The sequence below is a fragment of the Pygoscelis adeliae genome, unplaced genomic scaffold (assembly GCF_000699105.1).
Source record: "Pygoscelis adeliae isolate BGI_AS28 unplaced genomic scaffold, ASM69910v1 Scaffold410, whole genome shotgun sequence".
NCBI classification, from domain to species: domain Eukaryota; kingdom Metazoa; phylum Chordata; class Aves; order Sphenisciformes; family Spheniscidae; genus Pygoscelis; species Pygoscelis adeliae.
Window position 1 is genome coordinate 3,007,664 of NW_008823913.1, and position 20,558 is coordinate 3,028,221.

General features: G+C 35.5%; 1 protein-coding gene across 2 annotated transcripts in view; it reads right to left on the reverse strand.

Annotated features, from left to right (window-relative positions):
- Positions 1-8,235: 8,235 nt before the first annotated feature.
- The window catches only part of CDC45 (cell division cycle 45), a 12,659-nt gene continuing 336 nt past the window's right edge, over positions 8,236-20,558 (reverse strand). The window contains exons 2-18 of one of the 2 annotated variants that reach the window (XM_009318591.1): positions 19,485-19,544; positions 19,095-19,187; positions 18,538-18,675; positions 17,798-17,941; positions 16,571-16,626; positions 15,921-15,969; positions 15,061-15,122; positions 14,084-14,134; positions 13,157-13,276; positions 12,631-12,762; positions 12,140-12,238; positions 11,726-11,887; positions 11,387-11,525; positions 10,928-11,011; positions 9,594-9,712; positions 9,057-9,133; positions 8,236-8,300 (exon numbers count right to left, since the gene is read on the reverse strand). In XM_009318591.1, the coding sequence (XP_009316866.1) occupies positions 8,236-8,300; positions 9,057-9,133; positions 9,594-9,712; positions 10,928-11,011; positions 11,387-11,525; positions 11,726-11,887; positions 12,140-12,238; positions 12,631-12,762; positions 13,157-13,276; positions 14,084-14,134; positions 15,061-15,122; positions 15,921-15,969; positions 16,571-16,626; positions 17,798-17,941; positions 18,538-18,675; positions 19,095-19,187; positions 19,485-19,544 (1,650 nt within the window). The remainder of the gene's footprint in view (positions 8,301-9,056; positions 9,134-9,593; positions 9,713-10,927; positions 11,012-11,386; positions 11,526-11,725; positions 11,888-12,139; positions 12,239-12,630; positions 12,763-13,156; positions 13,277-14,083; positions 14,135-15,060; positions 15,123-15,920; positions 15,970-16,570; positions 16,627-17,797; positions 17,942-18,537; positions 18,676-19,094; positions 19,188-19,484; positions 19,545-20,558) is intronic. The other variant, XM_009318599.1, reaches the window with a different exon arrangement.

A 20,558-nucleotide genomic window follows, 5' to 3' on the forward strand; every position in this document is an offset into this window, starting at 1 on the left:
TGTAATGTTTCCTGCTAAGAAAGCGTTTATAACCCAAATGCCTGTGCATAAAGGTGGCACTGGACTTAGAGCTCCACCCTGGGCAACATTTTTTCCTTAGTCCTTGAATCTGATCCAAAGGGAACTTTCAGTACCACCTTCAAGCCAACAATGGTACACAAGAGCCAAGAGGGACTTAAATTTTTCCATCTAAAGAAACAAACATTTCACTGCTTGCTTTCCCTCTGACAAACCAGACTTACAAAGTAACTTTCAGAGGAATGTTTTCAAGAATATTCCTTCTCTGAGGGAATCAAAACCATCGTGACCGACAGATGTACACATAAAATCAATGATCAAATGATGATCTTGTTTACTGTCCTGAGAACAGTCCTGAGTGTTTTACATTTTGTTCTTCCTCAGTTGTGATACTCTATTGATTACTCCACTGCCTTTTTTGTAAAGGCTGTTCTGTATTACTCCCATCTTTGCAAGTTAGCATACCCTGAGTGGCCAATTCAACTTGACAAAGTCATCTTGAAAGAACTCCTGTACAAAAGAGACCAATTTTAAAACTTGCCTTTTCAAGACCTTAAAATTGGGGTACTCCAAACTAGTGATTAGCGTGCTCTCTCCTATAAAGAAGTGCATTTTATTTCTTTTGTATTTATGGACAGCTGATGACTGGAAATGCTGTCCTAAAAATGGGAGTGGAAAAAGTGAAACTGAAGCATGAAAGATGTTCTGAAACATCTCAGAGTTCCCCCTTTGTAGTCTAAGACATTGAGATCACAGATTCTAAACATGACGATTCTAAGAGACTTCCCCCCCGCCGTTGAACTACTTTTTTCCATAGGCAACCTAATAACTGTAGAAGGAAGAAATATACACCTTTGTAATAACATTTTTGATTGGAAGATTTCAGAAAACAAGGAAGATTAAACCTTTCAGTATATTACTATCTTTTGCTTCCAAAACAAATGACAGAATGCAATGTACAAACTCAAGCTTTCCAGCATTTATGTTATGCTTCCCTGGACTTCTCTACCAACAGTTCTGGTCCTGTTGAATTCTACTTGCCAGGAAGGCAGTTGCCTACACTTTCTAGAGTACACTGGATTTTACTAAACAAACGACAGCTCTCCTGCAAGCCATTCAGAATTTTAAGACTGCAATGTCTCTCCCAGAGCCTGTCAGGCTTAAAAGTGATGATTGCTATCTACTAACATAAACTCAAATTGATGATAGAGCAGATAAAAACATCAGACTCTGAAACATCTCTCATTTACTGCTTCAGCCATAAAAGCAGTAGGCTTTAAGAGAATAATCAGGGTGAGTAGTGGGAAGAAATAGCAGATACTGTAGCTAAACTTGATATGGCTCATGAACTAGAGCCCATGACGTTGTAGTATCAACCATATTTTCATCTAAGTACCAAAGCATAAAAGACATCCTGAGGATAGGCATACGTACTCCTCTAGATCAAGGCAAAAAACCCTAATATCTCCAAATATTCAACCCAGGAATATTTTCTGTCCTTTATATAACAAGTTTTACAATACCAAATAAAAATAGTGAATATTTGCAAAAGAATTTGCTTAGAAATTATTGTAGAGGCTTTTACTTCCATTAACAAGAACAGAGAAAGTATAAACAATCATCTTCCCAAAAAAATTTAGTTCTAAACTTGCAAAGAGAGTTTATTCATTTTTATTTTACCATTAAGTCCTTTCACTGTTTTTGCTATCTTATATCGCCAAATGATCAGAAATTACTCTTTCCATCCACTTATGCATCATTCAGTGATGGAGAGTCTGGAATTTTTTTTCTTATATTTCTCCTTACTGCCAGTTTATTAGTGCAGCAGACTAATTGTGCTCTTGCTTTGACTTGGAAAAATAACGACTAGTAAACAGATTGCTTTCTGCATTGATGAGTGTAAAGTGATGCATATGGCAAAACAACAACGATAATTTGGACCATTAATAGTCACGAGTGAGATACTGGTGTTAAACCAGCTAGATCGATTAAATCATCGGATCAGTGCACAGTAGCTGTCAAAAGGGCAAAGTGAGTGTTAAGAATTATTAAACAGAGGGACAGAAAACAGTAAACACTATTATACTGTTGCATAGACTTGTGCACCCACACCTTGAATATTGTGTGCAGTTTTTGTTCTCCCCTGTCTGAAAATGATTTAGAGAAGAGCAACAATGATAATCAAGATACAGAACAGCTCCTGCAAAAGGAAAAATTAGGCTTCTTTTCTTCAGACTGGCAAGAGATGACTGTGGGGAATATAAAAAAGGTTTACAAAATTATGAGTACACAGAAGGGTAGGAACTACAGAGCATTGAATAAGCTAGCAATTGGCAAGTTGAAAAAAAATACTAAAAAGTTGTAATTTTTCATACAATATCTAGCTAGGTTGCAGATCTACTCACTACAGAATATTGCACAGGCTAGAATTTTACAAGGATTCAGGAGGAAGTTGTCCAGGTTCACAGATAACTACTGACAGTTACCAAATACACAGAAACCACACCTGGTTCAGGATGTCCTGGAGTACAAGGACTGGGAGAGTACTTGTGTGCGTGGGAGGAAGCATCATATGCAATTGCTTTGTTTCTATACTCTTCCCTAGCACCTGCTTTTGACATTATAGAGGTCAAGATACTGATTAAATGGCCCACTGGTCTCCCCTTGTGGCTGTTATTACCTTGTTTAAAGTGGTATAGACCCAGTAGCTCATTCATACAAGAAAGTTGTAACACTTTTTCACTTTCATTTTTTTCTTAAGAGAAACCGTAAGGTTTGTAAGAATTAATTCTTACCCACTATGCAACCTTGATGTTGGTAAGCACAAGTCTATTAAGTCACTGCAATTCTGCGGAAAGGGATTCACTTTAATTCCAATCAAATGAGGTCCTTACTGTGCAATTTCAATTATGTCTACATTTATGACCCCAGAAAGAAAACGGCCATGAATCACTGTGCAGGAATGGTATAATTTAGTCCGCTTGTTTAGCTGCTTCAGTACTTTGGTATTTAAGGATTTTCATTATTTTATTCTCTTAAAAAAACTAAAACATTTTAAAGGATTTGTTTCATACTTTTATTGTTCTCTAAAACAGATTAGCAGCAGCAAAAATAATTTAAAGAGCTGATTTATTAGAGTACTATTACAGCAAACAAACACAGCAGAGGAAAAAGAGTTACTGGAGCTCAAATATAATCCTTAGGGAATGTTTCTATTTGTATTCAGACATGGTTAGGTGGAATGTCACCATACATCTAAGAGGGTAAGCCGATTTCTTAGTGCTCTAACTATTTATTTTAAAATTACTCGTTAGAGCCACATTTTCTGTTTGGGCAAATAAATCAAAAGCATAATAATCTCTTCATGAAGAGATGTCAAAAGTTCTTGGCATGCAGTCTCTGTCCAACACTTAACTGTAAGAAGTGACCATTTTAACTAACCTACACAAAGGAGTTTCAATGAGCCATTCAAACCACCAATTTACTGCTGCTGAACTGAGCTACTTTGATATCCACAGACTGGCGACTCCAAAATTTTGGATCTTCCTGTACAATGATTCTCCAAGTAATGTTAACATATTTGTCTACAAACTCTATAGCATAGAATAAACTCTGTAAGGAGTGTCTGATACTATTTTACATATTGTAAAATGTTGACATGTAAAAGTTTTATCTATTGGCAGAGACTTCTTCAGATTTCTACACAGACTTAATAATTTTCTTTTTACATGGAATTCAGCATTCCTGACTGATTTTGGGCCACATTTGGATGGCCTTGGGATCAGTTCAACAGCTGATCAATTCTAAAATTTGCAAAAGCATTCTTGTCACCTCCAGTAGATCTTGGGAAAACTAGAACCTTAAAAAACACCAAAACCCAAAAGGCAATGAAGGAGGGACAAGGGAAGCTGATTCTCCACATAATAGATCCACACCTTCAAGCTTACACATCTGTTTGGAAGACGAAGAACTTGCCAGTAAAGCAATTACCAACACATCCCAGCATAAAAACTAGCTCTCATTTCTCATCCTCCCAGCATAATGCAATATGCTGAAGCTAAAGGATGCACGTGCCTGAAAATCTGTCCATTTTTCAAGGAATGACAGTCACCTACTAAAACTAACACACAAACACTCCCTCCCCCAACTTCCTTCTTCATTGCAAGGCACGATCTGTATTTATCACAACAGCAGGAAAAGGTGGTAGCAGTAGAAACCAAACATGCCCTGAAAGGTGAATGAAGTAAACACGAAGTTCCAGGAGAGGGACGAAGAATACAACAGCAATAAGAGAACTGATGAGGTGAGATGAAGGGGTTCACACAGAGCTTCTAATGAGACGGTGGAGAAAAAAAAAACAGGAAAACCAAAACCCCAAACAAGGAGATAAAGGTAACAGCTTGCTAAGGTACCCATCTGTCGTGGTTTAACCCCAGCCAGCAACCAAGCCCCACACAGCCGCTTGCTCACTCCCCCCTGGTGGGATGGGGAGAGAAGCAGAAGGGTAAGAGTGAGAAAACTCGTGGGTTGAGATAAAAACAGTTTAACAGGGAAAGCAAAAGCCACACACGCAAGCAAAGCAAGACAAGGAATTCATTCACTGCTTCCCATCGGCAGGCAGGTGTTCAGCCATCTCCAGGAAAGCAGGGCTTCATCACGTGTAACGGTGGCTTGGGAAGACAAACACCATCGCTCCGAATGTCCCCCCTTCCTTCTTCTTCCCCCAGCTTCATATGCTGAGCATGACGCTATATGGTGTGGAATATCCCTTGGGTCAGTTGGGGTCAGCTGTCCTGGCTGTGTCCCCTTCCCAACTTCTTGTGCACCCTGAGCCTACTCGCTGGTGGGGCGGGGTAAGAAGCAGAAAAGGCCTTGACTCTGTGTCAGCACTGCTCAGCAGTAATGAAAACATCCCTGTGTTATCAACACTGTTTCCAGCACAAATCCAAAACACAGCCCCATACTAGCTGCTGTGAAGAAAATTAACTCTACCCCAGCCAAAACCAGCACAACATCAAAACTATTCCATGTATTGAAAACATAGCACTAAAGGTAACTAAAGACAGTTATTAAACTGAGATGTTACGTGCCCATGCCTGTTGAGGCCTTCCTCACAACATTTTTTCCCCCTGTCTAAAGGTTTTGTACAGGGAGCAAATGGGGAATTTAGTTGTTTGTTTAGGATTTCCTGATAGATGGCTGTTGAACCATGAGTCAGAGATCCAGGATGTGGAAGACTGTCTATGCATTTACTGAGCAAGCAGACTGTGCAGGTAAAAATTCAATTTTACCCAGCACATATTATTCATTCCATATACATGAAGGTGGTCTCACACACTGAAGCACATCATATTTACTGCTACACATACCCATGTTTTTCTCTATTTACATCTAAAAGCATGAAAGCCCTAAATATATGACAGGGCTGAACTAAAGTTACAGTCATTCAGTGCTGTGGAAATGGCAGTGATTCTTTTGTGACAGATAAGTTTAAGATAAATTTAGGAAATTCACTTGACTCACTCAGCAGTTTGCAACTGAAAGATAAAGTGAAAATATTTAGAAGTGTGCTCAAGTGTCACATAGACTCCTAGCTTTTACATTGTAATCATGGTTTGTCACTGGTATCAGTGTTCAAAAAACAACATAAACTTGTGTGTTTCCATTTCCAGACTTAAAGCACAGTAATCTACTTCAAAAATGTAATAAAATTACTGTATGCTGTATACAGGCAAAACGCAAAGTATGCTGGTAAGGGGGGATATTATTTATTGCCAATACTACCTAGTAAACATGCAAAACCAAAAGGTGGCATTATGTTTTATCTTGGGAAGCACAACTTTTTGGCCATTGCAGCTTGGCACTAGGATTTTACTCAGGTAAGATGAAAATATTTTTTGCGAAGAAAAAAAAGCAACCACCCAAACTTTTGTTTGAATTAAAATATATAGTTTAATTAGCTCTCTGTTGGCTACATTTAAATCACATTTAATATTAAATTAACCTGTATTAAAAATCTGTACAAAGTATGAAGTAATGATATATAACCTTTACATAGTAATGTTTTCATGTATTACAATGAAAGTCACACAGAATTCAAGCGAACATTGCAAGAAGAAAAAGAATTCCAAACATAAACACATATACATACCCGCCCAATGCACAGCAGGGTAAATCTAACAATTTCATATGACCAAAGTGAAATGCAGTCTCTGTTATGGAAAAGGATTGAGCTAGTTTGTCAATATTTATAACACTACAGTCTACACACAATTATCATAGTATTTTAGACTCTTTCCAGGAAAATTATTCCCAAAGCCAAGCTACAAGTGACAATACAGTATCACAATACATGACTAAAAATGCTTTATTGACACCGGAATTCCCCAGATTTTTCATTCAGTAATTGGCAGTTACTCAGCACTTGGATTTTAAAAGCCCTAAAAATCTTAAAACTTGTCTCACAAAACATTTATTTCAATTAAAGTACAAGACCTCAACCTGATAGTACTAAAAAACAGTTTCAACATTCTAGAAATTCAAGGAGAGTTTCAAAAAGTTTCTTATTAAAAAAAACAAAAAAACAAACCCAAAACCCAAAAGCATTCAAGCCAATTTTAAAAGAACATTTGAATGGTAATATAATGGTAATATAAATATGGAACTTCTTCAAAACCTATTTTTTTGTTATTAGCCAAAAACTAAACATCACAGGGGCATGTCTACTAATAAAAGCAGGTTTGACAAATAGAAGTCCAATTTGCACATACTCCTAGTTGACACCTTTTCCTATTATGAAGATGGGATCTTTACAAAGAAGCAGTGTTCAATATCTGTGTGCTAAGGTTAAAATCCTTTTGACCTCCCAAGAGCCATAAAAACAACAGTCCAGGCGTGTACTGGTACATTTAAGATAAAGCAAGATGATATATCACAATTGCAGCACCATGAACTTTGCAACATCGAAAATAATTTCAGAGCATCTGATCCTCAGCTTCCAGCACAAGGAGCCAAAAAGCACCACAAGGGCAGAAGACAAACTGAAACTATCAGTAGTCAGAGCGTAAAGAAAGAAACAAACAGATGTAGAAATCTTGGAAGCCATGCATGGCTATGCTGGCTAACAAACAACTGCAGCTATTGACCCACTGTTTCAAACTTCTGAGTAAACACAAGAAAGGAGAAATTGTAGCTCTGATACCCATTGAAAAAAGGTAAGTCATATTGTCATTTGGCTAGGACTACCAACATTCACAGACTGTTATTGAAGTCTTCATCTTACTCCTTTGCTTTCGTATATATACCGTAAAGATAATCTTGTGAGATTACTTTACATGTTAATACTGAAGACCAAATCTTTATCTAGGCATGAAAAAGCCACGAGGTACTTTATATACTTTCAAACAGTCTTACAGGTTGTCTGAACAGACTTTACAAAACAATTTAGAGTTTGGCTTCTTCGCTGGGAGAAAGCAAGCTGTCGCCACCCATCACTGCAGAATAAACGCACACACAAACCAATAAAAATAGTTCATCATTGAAAGGCAATGAATGTTTGAAGACGACTGCAACAATTTGACAGTCTCATCAGACCTACAGTAAAATCTGTCTTGCCCTAAAGTAGCTTTAAAACAGACTTTGAACTAGTGTGAAGCTAATAGTCGCAACTACAAATGAAGTCTTAGATCCCCATCTTTATTCCAGATAAAAACTACACACTAACATAGGCTACAAGCTTAACACTGCGAAAGAAAAATGCAAATTCTACATTAACGTCAAAGCCAAGAATGGCACTGCTATGGCCAAGATTCCATCCTGAGCTCAAACAAGCCATCATAATTAAAAGAAAAAGTCAGTAACAGAGCATCAACAATTAGCCAATATCTCAATTTCTTTCACCACACAAACAGCTGCTCCTTTTCCAGCTGAAGTTAAAAAGCCACAGAAAGTTAAGCACAATGGAAGAGAAGCTTATGGATGACAAAACTTAAATAAATCTCTTAAGGAGAAAAAAAATATTCTGCTTGTACATTGTCCGCCTCCTCCCAAAAAGAAAAACAATTGTCTTTGTAAGAAACTCTCATCTTCAATTTATATTTTCACTAGAAGTTGCCACATTTTCTTAGAACATTCTACAGATAATATACAAATGTAATTTGGTTACTAACTTGATTTGTAATTAATTTTTTAATTAGTCCTCCTTACACTGTCTTACCATTAGGACAAGAGAGAAATGAGTGCATCCAGAAATTTGCTCCGGTCTTCTGTTTTCAATTCAATTACTAAAATATGAAATATTTTATTACAAGATACAAATAACAAAGATATACTAGATGTCACACTTGAAGAATATTAATTCCAAGTATACTTATTTATATTCTTAATCAACTTTAAGAAGAGAAAAGAGAAACTATTTATTTGGACAAAATGCAAAGCATATTGTTTATTTTGCTCTTACGCTTCAGCAAACTCTGATTTCTAGGTGCTCACTACATGATATAGCTGCCACTTTTTAATCTAGGAATGTTTCTTTCTATGTTCAACATGCATACCTAAGTATGTGTTATTAAAAACTGCCTCTTTTGTAAGCACAAACAAAGATAGGCAAATCTCGTTGCATAAGGATATCATTTTTCAAACAGACAATAAAGAATGCATCTCATCACATCAGTACCATACTTGGTTTGGCTGCTAAATATAAAAACCCTCAGAGATAACCTCACAGATTTTAAACTGAAGTGCACATATGAAAATCATTACCCCATTCAAAATGTAGATCATCTCAAAAATACATGCAAGCCTCTGCTTAGTAGTTTGTAATTTCTGCATAACAAGATAGCACTTAGAAAAAGACTGACAAATAATGTAGTTTGTGTTTATACTAGACTCAGGAATAGTGTATCACATACACACCCCTTGATGTTTGCATCTGAGACATACACAAATGAGTACATTGCCTACAGGCATTATGCTTTATGAGGCTGTGTAAACACTGACCCCTAAAGGACTATTTAGTGAATGAAGTAAGCGATACTCACTTGACATGTCAAAATGGTTGTGCAAAGTCCTAGAATTGGTACTGTCTGCAGCTTTCTCAAATGCTCTTCCAAAAAAGCTAGAAGATGAACAGAAATACAAATGAGCATTACAGAAAAGGATATATTTACTAAGGTAGAAGTATGCAACTTTTTCCTTGCTGAGAGCTGAAAATGTCTTCAAGGTGTTTTTCATGTGCCATGTATTCAACATACACCTCACTTATTCAAGTGCAAAAATCTTAACATTGCAGGCTTTAAGAAATTAAGTCACGGGTCATATAGTAAACTACTTCCATCTTTTAAGATAAAGAAATAGTTAAGAGGGAGGGAAAAAAAATTTGCAAGGAAGCTGGGGAACATCTGTATCCTCTCTCAGAGTATCCCATGCATACCATATGCAAAAAGCGTATTTTTAAGAAGGATACAATTCAAGTCAACATGTTCAATGTTAAATAGGTACAGGAAAGATATATTTGCTTCAGAGACAGGAAAAGTCTCTAGACAACCTTAGTAACGACTTTTAAACAATATACTTACTTCTTTTTGTCAGAGCTTTCTGTCTCCGGAGGAATCCCCACCATGATCACAGTTCCCTGTTCAACATCCATTGGTGCAGCCATTATCAGCGGCAGCAATTTACAACGCTTGTTTTTTGTCTGGAAGTCAGAAAGCCTCTTTGTTAGACAAAACTCAGGAAGCAATTTAGTTTCAGCTCTCCATGTGAGCTAGTATTACAAATATTCATCTAAGGATAGTGCTATAATGCAGTTCAACAGAAGGTGGTTTCTTTACATAATCTCTTAATCCCCTTCTTTCTTACACTAAAAATCACTTTAAGGACCAATAGAAATTTCAATTCTTCTCCGATCTTGCATTCCATTTTAACACAGAAATTATATAGACAGACAAGATATGATTTACAGTAAAGAAAAAACCTCTTTAAAAAAAAAAAACAACAAAAAACTGCTGGTATGGGTATCTAAAACCTTGGACTGGGCTTAATTTTTTGTAATAGTCATACATTGAAATACAACAGATAAAACATTGACAAACACAGTCTTCACTAGAAATTATTTTCCCCTGCCATATTGTTTCACAGCAGTAAGCTGTAACTTTTACAAAATTTGTAATTTAATTAATCCAAAAATAATTATGAAGATTTTAACATTTTTAGACACTTAAGTAAATGAAACAGAAGTTTGTTTGAAGTGTTCTGTTCTTAAGGTAAATGTTTCGCAGTGAGTTTTAAAAATGCTGTCCTGCTCCTCGTGGCAGACTAGTTATTCACCATGTCTAACTTTCAAAATGAGGATAGACAGATGCAATCTGACAATGATGGACCACCATAAATTTCATTTACAAATTAGGAATTGCTCACTGTGAAGAGAGTTCTCAGTCTTAAAACCTCATTTTTATCTGAATCGTGTAACTAATAGCTCAAAAGATAAATGCAATTTAATTTCAGTTACATTAGTTGTAAAGATCAGAGGATTTTATTTAAACAGACACAGAAATATTGAGATAACAATTACCAGTCCTACAATATTGCTTTTTTTTTTGGTGCGTCAGGTTAACTTTGAAAAGTACATATTTAGCGATATGCTCCCTCAAATCTTAGAAAATTACACACAGGTTTTAGATTGTGAGTATCTTAGTAATGAAAACCCTTTCTAATGCTATGAAGTCTCCCAGGCAGATATCTTTCCTAGAGCAGCATTCACAGATGTGCTAAAATTATCCAACTGATTAGCAGAAAAACATTATTAAGATTTTCATATAATGTTTTTAATAATCAACTGCAAGTATCCAATAGAACAATAACTACTACACAGGCCAGAAGTTAGTTAGTCAAAAGCTTTTGATTTACTTACAGAGCAAACAAAAGATTTGAGTAAGTATTTACTAAGCAGGCACAGAGACACTGGTTTGGAAAACAGTTTCACATCTGGTGTGCCCTAGGAAAAGAAAAATTATTTCAATTACAATGAAGATGATTCTTCCACTTATTTAATTTTAGTATCTACTGACAAGTCTGATAGTTTTGCGTGGCTCAAAGAACAGTAACAAGAACCATTACAATACAGGAGTTTGAGCTCACCCACTTGACTTTGATATGAAGCCCTCCCCGCTTTGAGAGGGCTGATTCTTCCTTTGGGAAGTTCAGAGTAGATGTCAATATTGACCCATCAGAGGACAGCACAGTATAGATAAATAGGTTCTTTCTGACAGTCATTCTTACTGAGCCAAGCAGTTAGGAAAACAGTGTTATTCAGCTACGAGACAGCCAAATATGACAGTCAAATGAGACAGCCAAAAACTAAAATTCTGACCTCCATGAGAGAGCAATAGAGAAAAGGCCCCTGAGAAATTACAAGGTTGGTGCAAATACAGCTGGCTACTGTCTGCTGAATGGCACGTAACTGCTTTTTGGCTAGGTCCAATCCTTGATGCAGTTTGTCCAGGTTACCCCTGCAACAGAAAGAATAAAAATAAACACTTTCATATAAAAATAAAGCTTTTCACAGAGAAGTGAGAACTCTCTAAACACTATTCACAGGGATATTTGGTTTTTCTTCAGTGGCTTATGAAGCATCAATGTATCTTTTAGATACGTAACCCATGTTCCCTAAATAAAATTGTAAATGAACGAAGAGACATCTTTTCAGTACCTGGAGAGACTGTCCAAAGCTTTAATGAAATTAGTTGTTTCAGGCCCCTCTTTCTCTATATTCTCCATGAGAGAAGCTGTTGCATAAACTATATCACTTGCTGAGAATTTGTTCTTAAAGCCAAAGTGAATGCTGAAGGTCTGAACTCTTAAATCCTTCATTCTGCAAAATGAAATAAAACCAGTAAAGATTATCAACATTATTATCAACATTGACCAGCCATCTCCTCAGTACGTTAATGTTAAGAACGTGAAGACAAACCATACCCTAACATTTGCAACGAGCCTAATATTACTTTGTCAATCTAAAAACCATATTTTTTAAAACAAGATGTTACATGCTCTTCATACAAAAATATTTGAACTTAATTGAAAAGTATTTTCAGATAAAGCATTTGTATTTAAAATGATTTACCCAAACTTGTTTGCAGATTCTTCGATCATTTCCCGAAGATTTTCTTTCAAAGACATGTCCATGGAATTAAACTTCTGTTTCACTTGCTTCAAAGGCAAACTAAAAACAGAAGGAAAAAATACATTGATAGGTATGCCAGAAGAAACAAAAATATTTTGCCTTCCTTTCATAAGACTTTCCTAATATTAGATAATTTAGCAAGTTAACTCTGATTAAGCTTGTTCACGTTCTTTTTCTTTAGTCATTAAGAGTGGATGTGAGAAAGCATAGGTTACTTACAAATCTACTATTCCATACAGCTGAAGTATTCCTCATACACCGAGACACAAGTTGCATAACTCAACTCAAAGAGACTCTGCAACCTACTCAGAGCTCCACAATCATATTTAAAAACTAAGAAGCTGAGTACTTGCAAGCTATATTCTCAATATTTTCCCATGATACATTGAAAAAATGATCCTTTAATCGAGACCCAGATTTTTATAACTCACCCCATGTCAGCCAAGAACTCCTGGAGCCTCTTCTGCCCTTGTACGGACCAAAGCTTAAGGCTAGCAGAGGTATATGAAGTGTTACAGAGACTTTCATATAGAGACCAGTGCTGATAAAGTGCCAGGCGCAGACTGAACAGGAATTACGGAAAATAATTATAAACACATATATCACTTGAAGTTACAAATAGTAACAAAACTCCACAACTAATAGGTAAGTCTTCAGTTGCCCTTATATATTGTATCTCTGTACTATGTAAGATACAGTTAGAAGCTGCAGGCGCATGTAGCACAAGATGAGCAACAGTGACTTATAACTAATTCTGAAAGGTTAAGCTGAACTGAAGCTACATGAGCTATTGAAAGAGGGATTCATGTTCAACAAAAGATTCAAATTTCCGTTTCTTTTAGTTCCATTCTCAGCAGCAGAGATGGTGCTGGGATTTTTTTTTCCCCTAGATAAAAACTCAATTGGGGCTCACCAAGTGGGTAGAGTTCATTTTCCCCAGATCTTATGCAAGGATACTCATATTCAAATGCTATTCGCATGCAATCAATTGACAGAGAATTTTCTTCATCCTCATTGCGGTGGTTATGGCGAGACACATGACGCTGTAGGATTCCAATATCAGTCACATACTTCATTCTTAAAAACAAATTTGTTACTTCACTCTCTTCCTGTGTATTTTTGTACTTGATTACAAGAACACAAAAATGCTTCCTAAAGATTACACATTGGCCAGTCAGCAGCATGAAAACTGCAGATACCTCTTAAAAAAACCCCAACCCAACCAAGTTGTTAAATAATGTTCTTTCAATATTCAGCCATACACCCAGGCAATTAAAGCTAAAATAAAACCAATACAGAGAGACAGATAGACTGACCAATGAAATTAGTTACTCATTACATTTATCTCCTTGAAAACATCAGTGTGTTAGTAACAATAGAACACCAGAATTAAAGTCTACACACGTACTACTAGAATTCTGATGGTATCTAGTAGGAAATAAGAAAAAAAAAAAGAGAAAATCTGAAACTCCTTAACTAAAACTGGAAAGGAAGCTGGAGGATACAGAACATACAAAATTTTTTCCCTTTAATAAAACTGTATGGAGGTCGTATTTATGTAAACTACTATTAAACACCATTTCTTCCCAGATCAGAAGTGATTGTTTTAGGATTTTTAAACTAACTTTATTTTTCACAAAGTTATAAACAGTAGAAAAGGAAAATACATTTTTTTCTGATGTATATTCTCATTTTTGGAAGGCATCAGATCACATTCAGTCATTAAGATATTTAATGTCACTGTTCATTAATTATCTTGTATTATATTAATTCCCATATGTTTCCTGATCTCTATTAATTGCTATTAGTTACTCCTAAAAATAAAATTTAAAAGATAGATAAATAAATAAAAAAAAAAGATAAATTTAAAAAAATCTTTCTTACTGAGTGATTTTATCTTGGACCCATTGATCTGTTAGGCCAACAATAGCCCACCTAAAATTGGGGGGGAAAAAAGGAAAAAAAAAAAAAGTTAAACGAAAAAATATTCCAGTACAGTATATTGTATTTAACCCTCTGTCCTGGTTTCAGCTGGGATAGAGTTAATTTTCTTTCTAGTAGTTGGTACAGTGCTGTGTTTTGGATTTAGGATGAGAATAATGTTGATAACACGCTGATGTTTTAGTTGTTGCTAAGCAGTGCTTACACTAGTAGAGAACTTTTCAGCTTCTCGTGCCCTGCCAGCGAGAAGCTGGGGGTGGGGGGCACAGCCAGGACAGCTGACCCAAACTGGCCAAAGGGATATTCCATACCATATGACATCATGCTGGGGGATGTTGGCTGGGGGGGTGACCGCTGCTCAGGGACTGACTGGGCATCGGTTGGCAGGTGGTGAGCAATTGCATTGTGCATCACTTATTTTGTATGTTCTTTTATAATTATTATTGTTATTATTATTCTCCCTTCCTTTTCTGTCCTAAACTGTCTTTACCTCAACCCACAAATTTCACTCCCCCCCCCCCGATTCTCTCCCTCATCCCACTTGGGGGGGGGAGTGAGCAAATGGCTGTGTGGTGTTGAGCTGCCTGCCGGGTTAAATCACAACACCCTCTAAGTATATAACAGAACAAGCCAGAAGCACTGTTCACCAACTGTACGTAGAAGTTAATAACAAAGCTATATACTATTATTCCCTCTTTAGCAGACATACACATATAGTACCATCCTCTCTTTTTCCACGCAAAATCTATTGATTGCTTGTAATCAATTTACACAGATGTGTCCTCCAATTCAAGACATACATCCACACACGAAATAAACTGGAACCTCATACTAAAATCAAATAGTTTTGGGAAATCTTGCCTCTCTTTACTATGGGTTTAAGCTTCTAGCCTCTATGAAAAATGATAATGGAAACATACCACAACATGTCATTCAAGTCTTTAGACATTATCCATGCCAGATCAAACATCACCATCGCAGACTATATGAGAAGCAAAAAGAGACAACAAATGAACACAGAACTCTCACTTCATTAAACAAATAGAACACAATTAAATTTGCCATATACTAGCATGTTACTAAAGCTCTAGAAATCACACTTGAGTCTGACAATCTGCCAGTGTCTTACTTTCTAAGACACTAAGTAGAAAGAAAAATATTTTATACAGCTCTGCAAACTTGCATTATATATAAAGCAGCACTTAACAAAATATAAAAATCATCAGGTAAGAGGCCAAATGACAAACCAAGGAACAGTTTGATGCCCTAAGTGTTATGTTTGAAATATCCTGACACTTTGAAAACTTTGAAAGGCAAACAAGCTGCCTACATGCTAAAGTCTTTTTGCGAGGGTATTTTGTGCATAGACACTTTTGTCAAGACCTAAAAAAATTACACTATATATTTTTTTTTATACCAGCATTAGAGACATCAAACAACAAAAATGTTAATAGTTCTGGTTTATCATTTTCCCCCACTGTTAACATTACATTATCCACTGTGACTCAGTTGGCTGTTGTCTGCCAGTCTACCAGTATTGTTTCTACGATGTAACTAATTCATCAGTGGTAAAATTGGATGTACACAACCAGAAAATATTAAACTGCTAAGTCAAACTACTTCTACATATATGATGTATCTTATATATAATAATATACAAAAATAACAAGATATAACAATATTATTATATAGTATTATTAGATAATTATAATATTGGATATTGTCCAATTACCTTTACATTGTCACCTTGTATTTTTATGGCAAATGAGTTTATACTTACTGAGGTCCCATGGTATTCATATTGCTCATAATCAAAAATAATTTCTTGTCTAAAAAAGGAAAAAAACCCCACACTTGACTAAGTGGTGAACTAGTCATTAAAAATATGTCAGGAATTGTGAAATAATATTTAAATTTCATTTTAGCAATTAAAAAAAAAGTTAAACTTAGGCTAGAAATTGTTTTTCTGCAAGGCAATTAGATTTTAGTAGCAACATGGAAACCACACTGAAATGTACTCAAAAAGTAAAAAGGAAAAACTTATTAAATCATTATTCCTCAAATCCCATTTTCTTATCTTATTTGTTCCAGCTTGTTCCTATTGACACTAGTGGGATTGTAAAGGAAGAAAACAGAAGCGCAAGTTTCACCCTAAGATAGACAAGATAAGAATACTACAGCTACTTAAAAAGGAAGCAATACACCTATTGCTCCTCAAATTTATAAATTACTATTTGCAACTACCCTCCATTTAAATGTTTTATTTTTACATAGTAAACATCTCTCTCCACTTTCTGACTAAAGTTAGAACTAAAGCATCTTGCAAATTGAGCAGCATAGTATCATGTTTTTGTATTCTCCACAAGATTTTAAAAGAATAAGAGCAAGAAAAAGAGATACAAGCAACATAAAAAACCGAGATAAACACACCTGCGTGCCTCCCATTCTCGCCTTTGTCGCCTTTTCATTGTTCTCTCTATTACATCCTGTAAATTAATTTGGATGTTAAAACGCTAGAAAAAATACTCTAGTAGATTAGCACCTATCCAGATACTTTAGTGACTAATTCTTCATTAAAAGGACTTAATTAAAGTCTTCATTAAAAAGAAGAATTATTCCTATTAACAGCATCTAATGACAAAAGTATTATTATCAAATATTTTTCCAAGGAACACACTCTTATAAAGTCATGGCATCTTATTGTGCTAGCATTTGTTTAGCTTGTCTTCACAAGTAAGAGGCCCAGTACACAGTATTTTCAACACTAGCAACATTGCATCCTACCATTTTATAACATAAAAATAACACTGATGAAAAATAAAGATGAGATAACTAGTGAAGCTCAGAAAAAGAGGCACTCACTGTATATTTAAAGTCCATAAGTAGCATCATCAGCTTGAAAACTCAAAGAAGTCAGAAAGATCTTTGTGAAATATTTAACAGATTCGAGAATAGCTTTTGTGTATACTATTTATAGATTTTCCTTTGAATTTCTGGTATCTGCTTTTGCTGAGTTAGTGCCCTTTGTAGATTAGTAGGAAAAAATGTACGATGTTAATAGAAAAATAATATGAACTACATATTAAACCTGAGAATGTCTTTACATTTAATTGTCTCTTAATATTGCTAGCCTCATGCCTTTGCTTCCTTGTATGGTATAAATAGAAAATATGCTACAAATAACATATGGCAAATTTAATTTTTTGTGTCTACCATAATATACTTTTGTTAGTTTACTGCTACAAGGACAGAAAAAATATTTTGCTAAATTATTTGTGAGCTTTTATCTTCTCAAACAATTATTAAAAAAAAAGTTTCTATCTAAATAAGTTGTTTTGTTAGACTGAAAAGCCCAGAGCACATAATCACAGATAGATCTTTTCAGTTCACTAATTACACAAAGACAGCATTATGCATAATAAAGTTCAAAACATGTTTTTTTATAGGGGGAAAATATTTCTGTGCAGTTCAGATAAATAAACATTTTGTGTATGTGAAACTACTGGTCGTAGTAGATTATTTTTATATCTTACATGTGAATTTGTGATCTAATGGGACATAATTTTTAAACTCAAATGTCGTTATTATGATGATGTAAAGTATATGTAATAACCATTTTATTTTCCTTCTTTTCACAACAAAGTAGCAGAAACACACCTCTTCAAAACGTCTACGTTTCTCTGAAGGTTCTGACCCATCACTGTCACACTCTGAGTCCTCTTCTTCATCCTCTTCATCTCGGAAGATATCGTCATAAGCAGGAACACTGAGATCATCATCTTGTTTAACTAACAGCTTAATCTAGCAAGAAAAAAAGAAGTATTTTAAATAAAGTATCTTATTTAGTGATTAAAAAAGCATTTCAAATGACAAATGAGAATACTTCAGATACTTAGTAAAGGAAACTAAAAATTCATTTGGGCTGTGATCAATTCCTGGCATAACAAAAATACTGCTTTTTAATACAAAGACCATACTTATTTATACAAAATAAGAGTAAAAAATGTATTCCTTGATTACAGCATTACTGAAAGAATTATCATTTTTAATGCTTGTTAAAGTCATGTTGTCAAATGATTTGTGCTTAATACTCAAGTTGTAAGTGTTGCTAGATGATGAGAGATAATACATGTTACATTCTGGAAGGTGTTTATCCTCTGATTTGTAGCAGTTTGATTTATAGCAGCAGGATTAACAGCTGCTTACTACTGACAACTATCACACCGCTAACAGTATATATTTTATCAGTGAAAACAGATTTTTTTTCTGATCATGTACATTACTACTGCAAATATCCATTAATACTGCTTCCTGACCTACTAGCTAACACAGAAAAGCACTACACCACCCACCACCACACTGTGCGAAGATTTTTATTACGAAAGAAAAGTGTTTACCTGTGTGTCATTGTAAACATTCACTACATTGATAGGCCTGTGGCTGTCACATATGAAAAAAAAAGTGTCTTCTTCAGGCTGCAAGATCTCCAGAAGGTCAACATTGGCACCACAATTAATAAGAACAAAATATTTGAACTGCAAACAAAACAAACAAAAAAGAAGTTTTTTACTTCAATTAGCAGGAAACACAGAAGTCTGAAAACACCTTTACAAAACCTCCAAAGCACTCATCGTTGCTTTTGATATTTGATGGAGGAAAAAAATTTGTAAAACAAAACACCAAATTTGGGGATGCTGGACATCTGATACCACCACCTTTTATATCTCAAAATGTGTGCAAACTTCATTTGAATCTATCAAAATTATAGCACATTAGTTTGAGCTGATGTAAAAAGCTTGCCAAGTTTGTTACTGGTGTGTTAAAATTTAACCACTGTTTTGAGGTAACCAATAATAATTAGTTTAAGAGCTTACATTTTAAGTTGGGGTAAAGGAAGAAGTGCATGCCTATATAAGATGAACTACAACTTAAAAAATTTCCAGTATTTTTTCACCTGATCTTTATGCTCAAGAAAGGCAGTTTCAAGTTCTTGCCATCCAGATACTGGGACGAGCGTGTATTGCACATGATCACATTGAAACAAAGCCTGAAATGAAGCAAACAGCTGTTAGCAAAGGTGTGGGGAAACAACCTCTTCCACAGTGCTATACCATGCTATAATTCTATTTCATACAAATCTTTATCTTGAAGACATCTCAAATGACAAATCTATGTGAACTTTGGGAGTATGATTTACCAGTTTGCAATGTCATAACTCATGGAAAAAATAAGTTACAAAAGCAGATTAAACCTTCACCCTTTACCCAGTTCAAACCTATTAAGAGGATCCCAGGGCACTTTTTCTTTTACTGTTAGCCTACAGTGATAATGAACAAAGACTTACTTGGAGTATTTTACAAGCACATAATGCATCAACATCTGAGGCAACAAGAAGAAGAACACGCTGCAAAAGTAATAGAATAACAGTATTAACATATTAACATAGGTGCCAAATCTAATGTGCTGGTACCTGAAATGCATAGATCACTGTGAGACAGAAAGTAAGAAATTTAGGTAGAGATCATTATAATCATAAACCAGGATTGCTTCTGAATGGACACTGCAACGAAAATTAACTGATTTGAAACCCTGTAAATATGAACAAGAAACAACTCCACATACCCAAAATACGTCAGCTGCTTTGAGGAAATGTAATTATTCAGACTCCTATGAACAGCACAGAGTTTTGAAGGTTCAAAGCTAATCAGTCCTACAACTATTTTCATCATGTCTAGAAAGGCCTAAGTTTTCAGCACGGGATCTGGAACAGTTTTGACTAAAGAAAATCTGTAGCAAAAATAGGAGCAAGGCAACTCTTGAACTGACCTTGATTTAAGCAAAACAATTTATCTGGTGTTTTTTTCCGTTTGTTTTTGTTGTTGTTGTTGAGATTTGCTCACAGTTGGAGAAGTTGAGGGAAATGCTTTCATTTGCACAACCCATAATATAGTTTTCACAAGTAGAAATACTAAAAGACTGTCCAACAAAAGCTTTACCACTTCAGTGTACACACCCACTCTGAACAAAGTCAAGCAAACTGTGGATTAAAAATGAAAGTAGCCAACCAGACCTGCTACAAGAAAGACTGCAAGAGAAACCTCAAAGAAGACAGAATACAAGATTTAGTGTCTGGGCAAACAACATCAAAACGGTTAAAAAGATATAAAGAAAAAAAAAAACAGGTCTAGAGATGCCTTGGTTAAACGAAAGATCCACAAGAATACCCAAAGCACTCGCGAGAAAGGAGGTAAACTGTAAGTAAAACCTCTAGCGAGACCTCGTCACACTAGCAGCAGCTTTGGGTCAGGTTTGCAACGCCGTAGCCACGCTCGGGAAGGATATTGTTACAATCCGGGCTGGCTGGCGGACCCACCCGCCCTCAGCGCGGCCCGAGGCGTTACGCCCGCCTGACAGCGGC